At 42.6% G+C, this 9,097-nt stretch overlaps 1 protein-coding gene across 1 annotated transcript in view; it reads right to left on the bottom strand.

Annotated features, from left to right (window-relative positions):
- Nucleotides 1–1,920: 1,920 nt before the first annotated feature.
- The window catches only part of LOC103138398 (metabotropic glutamate receptor 2-like), a 30,610-nt gene continuing 23,433 nt past the window's right edge, over nt 1,921–9,097 (bottom strand). The window contains exons 3-4 of the mRNA XM_007552573.2: nt 4,957–5,794; nt 1,921–3,288 (exon numbers count right to left, since the gene is read on the bottom strand). Coding sequence (XP_007552635.1) covers nt 2,195–3,288; nt 4,957–5,794 — 1,932 coding nt within the window. The 3' untranslated portion in view covers nt 1,921–2,194. The remainder of the gene's footprint in view (nt 3,289–4,956; nt 5,795–9,097) is intronic.

Raw genomic sequence — 9,097 nt, 5'->3', positions numbered from 1 at the left:
AAAAAAAAAAAAAATCACAGATTTTTTTTTACTTCCAAAGTCAATTAGCAGGAGTGCCACTGGGATGGTCAGTCAAACAAACCACTTTGTCTGCTGCTCCTAATCTCTTTGTGCTGTGAAAGTTTTGTTTTTAAAAGTTAACTCATATTATGGACAGCTGAATGTGTGAATCCTGCTTTGTAATTCCCATTCCAATAGATTTCTGATGGCTTTCTTTAACAGTGGAAATCTGCGCACCACTCCTCCATTTGACCTCTCCACAGCTTTATCCCTAGCTTGACTGCTGGGTTCCTTTGTCTTCGTTATTCTGTTTGTTCACTAGTATTCTCTAGCAAATCTTCAAGTCCTTCACAGAACAGCCAAATTTATACAGAGGTCAAATTACACAGGTAGGACTCCATTTAGTAATCAGGTTCATTCTGAATGCAATGGGCAGCTGTAGAATTTATATACTGGTTTAAAAGTTCTAGTGCATACTTGAGAACTTATATTTGTAAGAAACTCTTAAAATTTCCTTGTAATTCTACTTCACTATTACATATTGCTTTGTTTTGGTTTCATCACAAAGAAATCTACATTAAATACATTGAAGTTTATGGAGATGGAGACAAGATATGTAAAAATTCAAGCAGTAGATCATTTCTGTGAGGTATATGCATTTGATTTTGAAAGCAGCTTGTTTACAGCTTTACGTGTTGTTTAATTTTTGAAAATAATGTTTTCTTATTTGCAAAAATAAATCCCTGAGACAATTTAACAAAACAATATGTGAATATTTAATTACTTAGTTCACACACTGCTTGAGCTTATCACGTCTGCAGCGATTATTGTGACTCATAAAAAAAAATGCACAGGAAAAAAAAAACGATTTGAATAATTCACACCTCCAGGTTGTGAATTGTTATCGTCATGTGAATCTTGTCTGGTAAATTTAAGTTCATTGTCATTCAGGGAACAACAAGGCCTAAACTTTTCCAAGCTACCTACCTCCAAACTGAGACTAGTTAATTAGGACCATTATTGCTGTTATAAAACACTCTTCGGTTCTCTGCTGCAGTTTCATACGTCTCCTTTAGTTCATTAATATTTTGCTGAAGCTGTATCTTGGAAAATGTTCAGACAGCATCAGCACAGGTGCCTGTTGGTTTTCATCTTGGTTGATGATTTTATTATGACTGACATGAAAAGGCTGAGGCTCCCCATAACGACAGACGGCTTGTGTGATCTCAAAGCCACCCCCAACGTTCCCTCCCATCCTGTTTGCACGACAAAGGCCTGGATACTCACCTTGACCAAAACACTGCAGAGGCAGCCAATAAGGCTCCAGCGCTCTGCTCATATGCTCTGTCATTCTTACACCCTAATGTGCGCTGTTTTTATTATGTCTTGCTTTAAGGTGCCTGGTTTGTGTGCTGCTGCAAAATATCATGTGGATTCAGAATGAATATTCAATTAATTTGTGTATTGCCGTTTTGCATGACGTAGTCAAAAGTTAATCCACCACTGCATTTGGAGCAGTAATAACATCGTAATACTTATGATAATGTAATAAACAAACAACCACTGTGTTTGTCCTCATCAATACAATAATGATGATTTTGTACATTCTACACACATTTAAATATTTAAAACCTTGATCAATCGACGCTGAACTTTTGGTCATTTAGTCGTCTTTCCAGACTCATAGCCAGAATCCTTCAGTGACCAATGGAGACCAATACCAGCTCCTTGCAACAATGAAAGGATGAATATAATCAGCAGGGATGACCTAAAATAAAACCCAAAATCAACATCAAAAGCTCCTTTTCTATATCTTTGGTGCCAAAAAATGTACAGAGCCTGGAATGTCATCTTTGCATAAACTAACAGTTACGATAAGTTTATGCTTACAATTAAAGAATGCTGAAGTAAAGTTAATCAGGTTAGAAATCATTGTTTTATTGATTTGCTGATATATTTATGGAGCATCTGTCTACAAACTCTTTGTTCTTCTCTTGAAGGATCATTAAGTAGACATGAAAAGAAAACCTCTCAAGAGTCTGTGTGCTGGAGATCAAATGCAGTCTGCACATGAATCTTCTACCGATTCAAAGATTAACACATAAAGATCAGGCACTAAAGTTTTTTTTTGGGAGGGGGGTTCCTTTCACCGTAGCTTACTGCAGTGAAACAAAGATTTTAAATACTTTATTCATCATACAAAAAAAAATGCAGGCATAATTACCCTGTAGTCACTGGCAGTGACAAAGAATATGGGTTGGAAAGCCAGCCAGATGATGCAGGTGGTGTACATTGTAAACCCGATGAACTTGGCCTCGTTGAAGTTTTCTGGACACTTCCTCGTCTTGAAGGCGTAGACGGTGCAGAGGATGATGAGGATGCAGTTGTAGGAGAGTGACGCGAGCATGCTGCTGTCCTTGCTGACACACTTGAGGGTGACCACGTCTCGTCTGTCCGGGTTAATTTCCTTCTGGATTCCGGGAAATTCAGCCAGGAGCCAGATAAGGGCCACAAGCAGCTGGCAGGAGATGAGACCACAGCATATCGCCACTTGGGAAGCCGGGCTGATGAAGCGCAGCCGCTGGGCTCCATCTCTCACACTGCTGAAGATCCTAGCAATGCGGTTGGTCTTTGTTAGCAAGGCAGAGTAGCATACAGCAAATGAGGTCCCCAAGCCAAGTCTTCGCAATGTGCAGACAGCAGTAGAAGGTTTTGCAATGTAGATGAAGGTCATGCTGTAGCACATGAGAACTCCCATTAAGAGGATGTAGGACAGTTCACGTCCACTTGCTTTGACTATAGGGGTTTCATTGTTCTTAACAAAAATGCCCACAACTGCCAGAGTACACATTATGCCAAGACAGGAGATTGTAACAGGCCCGATAGCCCAAGCATCCTCCCAGTGGATGTACTCTTCAGGCAGATCATAACACCCGGTCAAATTAGCCAACGGCCACTGACCAAGACCGCAGTCAGCACAGGTGTGCTCATCATGCAGGTACTGGTAGGACTGGCATGGAATGCATATCCAGCAGCACATGTCTCCAGGCTGCATGCTCTTCACCTCATTCCTTTTGCATGGGTCACTGCACTGGGAAGTGGGAGTAGCTACGCCAAACCAAGGTATCGAGCTGGTGTTCAGGATCAATATGTTGTCCCAGTAGCCAACTTTCCTATATAAAAACTTGCCCTTTTCTTTGTGGTAGTTAAAGATGTTGTAGCGACTGATGCCGTCGCCCATAGTATCAAAGCGCACCATGCTGTCTGTGTCCGCGGGTCTGAAAGGAGCTGGTGGAAGGCAGAAAGACAGCAGTGCATAAAGTTATTTACAGTAATGCTAAATATAACATTTCCGTGTACAGCTGACTTTGCAACTAGATATTATTCTTTTTCAAAAAATAAATACTACAGCTGTTTTGGGAAATTAATCTGTTTAAATAATAACAATTATTCATGCAGATCTAGTCTAGATTACTTTCTTCCCTCCGAATATGACTTGACCATTAGTTATGACTCCAATCCTGACATCTCCTCTCTCTTCTTTCTTTAAAGTCTTTTTACTTTCCAACTCTGGTCACATAGAATGTCACACTCATTGGGAAAGCTCATTCATAAAAACAAAGTAATCCAGCAGAGGCTGCATGTCTTATTGCTTTTGCCGCGACAGTAAACACAAAATGGAAAGTTTTCTCATCAGGCTTTAGCATTAAGAGTTTCCTACTCAGTAGGGTATAACTTATCCACCTTATTTCTCAATCATATTTTGCTTTGAATTTCAGAATTTTGTTGAAGACTTCCGAGCAGGTATTCATTCATCCATCCATCCATCTTCTTCCGCTTATCTGGAGTCAGGTTGTGGGGTTAGAAGCCTAAGTAGGGACGCCCAAACTTCCCTCTCCCCAGCCACTTGGGTTAGCTACTCCAGAGAAATCCCAAGGTGTTCCCAGGTCAGCCGAGAAACATAGTCCCTCCAACGTGTCCTGGGTCTTCCCCGGGGTCTCCTCCCTGTGGGACGTGCCTGAAAGACCTCACGATTGAGGCGTCCAGGAGGCATTATAACCAGATGCCAGAGCCACCTCAACTAGCTCCTCTCGATGTGAAGGAACAGCGGCTCTACTCTGAGTTCCTCTGGGATGACCGAGCTTCTCACCCTATCTCTAAGGGAGAGCCCAGACACCCTACAGAGAAAACTAATTTTGCCCGATTGTATCCATGACCTCATTCTTTCGGTCATGACCATAGATGAGGGTAGGAACATAGATTGACTGGTAAATCTGTTGATCTCCCGCTCCATTTTTTCCTCATTCGTGAACAAGATCCCAAGATAAACTCCTACACTTGGGGTAGGACATCCTCCCTGACCCAGAGAAGGCACTCTACCCTTTTCCAGCTCAAGACCATGGCCTCAGATGTGGAGACACTGATCCTCATTCTGGCCGGTTCGCACTTGGCTGCGAACCGCTCCAGTGAAAGTTGCAGCTCATGACCTGATGAAGCCAACAGGCTGCTTTTTGCAGATGATGTGGTAATGAACAGAATTGGTGACAAAGGGCAGCCTTATCGGAGTCTGACTCTCACTGGAAACAAGTCCAACTTACTGCTGGCAATACGGACCGGACTCTGACATCGGTTATACAGGGACCGAGCAGCTTGTATGAAAGGGACATTTTGTGGCAATCGGCAAGCTTCTGCCATAATTCTGTCTGGATACTATCAGAACTGACAGAACCCATTTCAACTGGTTGCCATCCTGGCACTGAGCCAACTTTTAAGCATGCAATAACACAAAAGATTTTTTTTTTCTGAATTAAACTTCTAAAAATATTCATGCCCATAACAAGTGACGGTACACTTTTCACCTAAATAATATTTTAGTACTTACAGTTCAACTCTTGCATGTTACCACGTTAGACTAAGATATTTTGTACCTGTGTTTGCTGTCGGGAGTTTGCTCACCTTCAAACTTGGTCTTCAGGATGAACTCTTTGTAGAGCCTTTTTCCATTACCTGGTTTCAAGGCCTCACAGCCCTTAGATGTGTTGGAGCATACTGCTTGCCTCATGTTATGCAGAGCGTAGGCCATGGCATACACAGCGTTCACCACAAACATGATCTTGGACTCGTGCTCAAAGGTTCTGTCTCGTAAGCTGCGTTCACTGCAGCTGGCCTCCTGAAGGCTGCAGGCGAAGTGGTGCTCCCAGAACTCCTTAAACCATGGGTTCCTCGTGTTGGTGTATGGGTTCAGCTTTGTGAAGTAGTCTTGAAACTCTCTGATTGGGTAGGAGGCCAGTTCAATGGTGAAAGCCCCATCTGCTGCAGTCTCACTGCCCCTCACGACACTCTCTTGTGCTCCCCATCCATCACTGGCCACCCAGATAAATGAGGTGTTCATTCGAGCAGCAGCTGACAGCAGTTCGCGGGCGTCCTCGCTGCGGGTGAACAGGATCACTACCTTAGCACTGGACTTCTGCTTCAGAGAGCGGATCACGTTCTCGTAGCCCTGCCGGTTCATGGAGCGGCTCACTTTGGCTGACGTGGCGATGCAGATTTGGTGCTCGCGGGCCTCCTGTTGGAAGGCATCGATGCCAGTCTCGCCATAGTCACCCTCTGATGCAACTGTCGACACATAGGACCAGTTGAAGTACTGCAGGATGTCAGCCATGGCCTTGGCCTGGTAGAAGTCTGGGGGCACAGTGCGGGCGAAGTAGTCATAGCGAGACTTGTCACTGAGCTTCGCACTGGTGGAGGCGTAGCTGATCTGAGGAATTTGGAACAGGCGTAGGAGGTTGGCCACCTGAAAAAGTGGAACAGAATTTTTTTATGGCTTTCTTTGCAACTTTTAAAAACATTTATTATATAAGCCTTTACAGAGGAAAAATCTTTTGAGATTCACTGTGCGATTTACAAGACAGACTTGTTACATACATCACAAAGAACATAAAAACAATAGTACATTTTTTTTTTTTTTTTGCCATACATCCCATTTTGACTGTAGATTAAAATTAATATGCTTTAGGTCATTACATAGAAGTCAAATAAAATACATTAAGATTTGTGTTTGAAATGTGACCAAAAATCTCAGACCATATAAATAAGTTTGTCAAGTAACTGTATCTCAAGGATCCTTTTTCTGTTAGGCCTAGTTTTTACCTTGCAAATGCATCTATGTTGCAAGTGCTTGCAAGTGCTTCTATGTAATATGAATATTCATGTATCATTCCTTAAACCTTTATTTACTAAGTTTAGTAGACAAATACAGTCGCTAGACAAAGTAAAAAATAGACAATATTAAAACTCAATAATTTAAAACTGTTGTGATCCGTGTTATTCTGTGTAGTTATTTTGAGATTTTCTGTGTTTAGTCCCGTTTCCCGTGAGTCTCTGTCCTCTTCCCTGTTGATTGTTCCCAGCTGTATATAGTTCCCTGATTACCCTCTGTGTATTTAAGTCCACCTGTTGTCTTTGTCCTTGTCGTTTGTCGCAAGTCAGATTCCAGTCATTCAGTAGAACTGTGTAGTCCTGGTGTGCTGTGGTGGCGGCGGTGGTGCAGGGGTTAAGCACAACCCACATAGGGAGGCCTCAGTCCTCAACACGGGTGTCACAGGTTTGATTCCCGGCCTGGCGACCTTTGCCACATGTCTTCCCCTTCTCTCCTTAGCCACCTTGCTGTCAATTAACTATCAAATAAAGGCCACTAGAGCCAATAAAACCTTAAAAAAAAAAAAAAAAAACCTGTGTAGTCCTCAGTGTCTGTTTAGTCGTCACAGTAGAACTGGCTTAAGTCCTGTGTCGGCTTCAGTCGTTTGCTACCAGTTTTAGCTCTGTTACCTTTCACTGTGCTGCCTACTTGTTTGGCCTGTTCAGCTGAGTTCATCTTTAAATTCATCATCTTCTGTACAACCTGGGTCCTGCCAGCGTTTCTCTCTCACCACCTCACCTCAATTTCATGACAAAAACAGGTTTTTCTTATTTAGTACAGCAAATTACAGAATCTTAACATTGCATGCATGTAGCACTCTCTATTATTCTTATCATTGTTTCTTTTATCAAATTTAGAACAAGACAAGTACTTTTTTGAAAAGCCCTGCAGCTCATTGAGTGTTGCTGTTGCTATCTCTGCAGCCTCTTTCACTTTTCATCAAATTTGTAAAACACTATTTATGTCATGTCTCGTTTGTGCCATATTTTGTCCAATCATCCATCTTTTATTATGCCAAAGTATGTAAATAATGCTGTTGAGTTTTCTTTGTAGCCTTTTCCTCACTGATCACTTTTGTGCAACGCCATTCATTTGATCCTTCTCTCTGTAGAAACTACGGCTTTAGCTACACAAAGCAAATGAGATCATGTCTGTTTTTTGACTTCAGATGGATTCGTTACCACTGGTACTAAGTGTTCAGTCAAAAAGACTCAATTCTAAATTTTAATTGAAAAGTGTTCATTTAACAGTGTGCATACTATATTTGGAGAAGTACACCTTTTAAAATTCAGCGGTGACGTGTTTTTTTTATCTCAAACTTTTTTTCTGTCAAGAAATGTCGGTTTTGAACGAGGCCGCAGAATCACAAAGTGCCTTCATTGGGTGTTAATATAAGCAACTGTTCACACATAAGGATTTTGAGAGTACATTTTTCTATACAGCTTTTGTTTGTTTGTTTTTTTTTCAAATCAAGTAGTGTTATCTTGAAATACCTTTGCGTCCTTCTACCCAGACTAATATATTGATTTTCTTGTGAGTTTGTTGGCGCTGTGGCCACCAGGGTGAACAACAAATCCTTTTCTGAAACCTCAGTGTGCAATCCATGTTAAACACAAACCTGCTGAAATAATTGTCATGCACGGTTGAAACGAGAAATCTCTGCAATTACTTGCTCACAGAGCAGTGTAGAGGCATGACAGAGAGTCTGTAAAAACTTGTCATTCTGCAGCATACCTCAGGAGACACAGTAGTGATTAGTGAGAACCCATGGGCTTCAATATGGCTGCTTCCTCCCTCAAGCATCATTGTATGCCTGGAGGTCTTCCAAACAAGGCTTCCCCACGGATCTAATTGGAAGCGTCTACACTCACACTGAGTGCCATTCAGCTCACTCATTCTGCCATCACATTATAGTCTATTTACAGCAGAATCGCTGTTTTTTTAATTCCCTTCGGTTGTTATTTAACAACCTATTCTGGAATGTCAATCAGTTAGGCCACTAATTTTAAATTAACAGCGATCTCATGTATTTGCCGAGGAGCTCTCCTTAAATGTCATCGGCTTATTAAATGAACTTTAGCAATTGAGTCAGACGAACATGAGAAGGATGTGCCATTTTTTGTCTCTGGAGAGACTCAGTCACACCTTATTATTTCCATTTTTTTAAAATCAGATTGCAGTAATACGTTATGCAAAATCAACTTTATGAGCTGCATGTCATGTTACAACATCATTTCCTCATCAAACACATGCACTGTGTACCCAAAGCTCCACCCTGGAGCTGCAGTCTCCAGTCAAATTCCCACCCCTCACAGTACCCCCTCGCCCACTCGGCTCCTTTAAACTAGCGGCAGCAGCAATTAGCAAAAACCTGGTGGAAATGAAGCCAAAAGCACAAGTTCAAGCTGGAAGACTCCGCCTCCGATGTTTCGCCATCGCTGCGTCATGCTCGTCTCCAACTCGGCCGCTTGGCAAGTCCAATCATCAACGCCGTCAGCTTTCCAGCTGCGTTCAAGTTGGTACGCAATCACAATGTCTGACTTTGAGTCTAATCCTCCCGGTTCCCCATTTGCTTCTTGTCGGGATCCTGGTCCTTCTTCCCCCCTCATCCGTTCGGCGCACCGCTCGCCTGCCCTCGCGTCCGGATCATTTGTCCCCGGCTTCTATTCTCAGGTCCAAAGGGATCTCTCTCCAGGCCTCAGTTCTCTGCAAGTGGCGTCCCTAGCCACCCTTCTGCCACCTGATGATGCTTCTCTGTCTCTTCTTTCTCGACCTGCTCCCGTTTCTCAGCCCCCACATCCGGTTAGCAGGAAGAGAACTCATAAATCCTCCACTCCCCCCGCCAAATGACGCAAGGCTCTCCCTTTCACCCGGATGTTTATTTTCCTGGACCGTCTT

The sequence above is a fragment of the Poecilia formosa genome, unplaced genomic scaffold, assembly GCF_000485575.1.
Source record: "Poecilia formosa unplaced genomic scaffold, Poecilia_formosa-5.1.2 Scaffold2, whole genome shotgun sequence".
NCBI lineage: Eukaryota > Metazoa > Chordata > Actinopteri > Cyprinodontiformes > Poeciliidae > Poecilia > Poecilia formosa.
The sequence above is the reverse complement of the archived record's forward strand: the minus strand, read 5'-3'. Positions and strand labels throughout refer to the sequence as shown.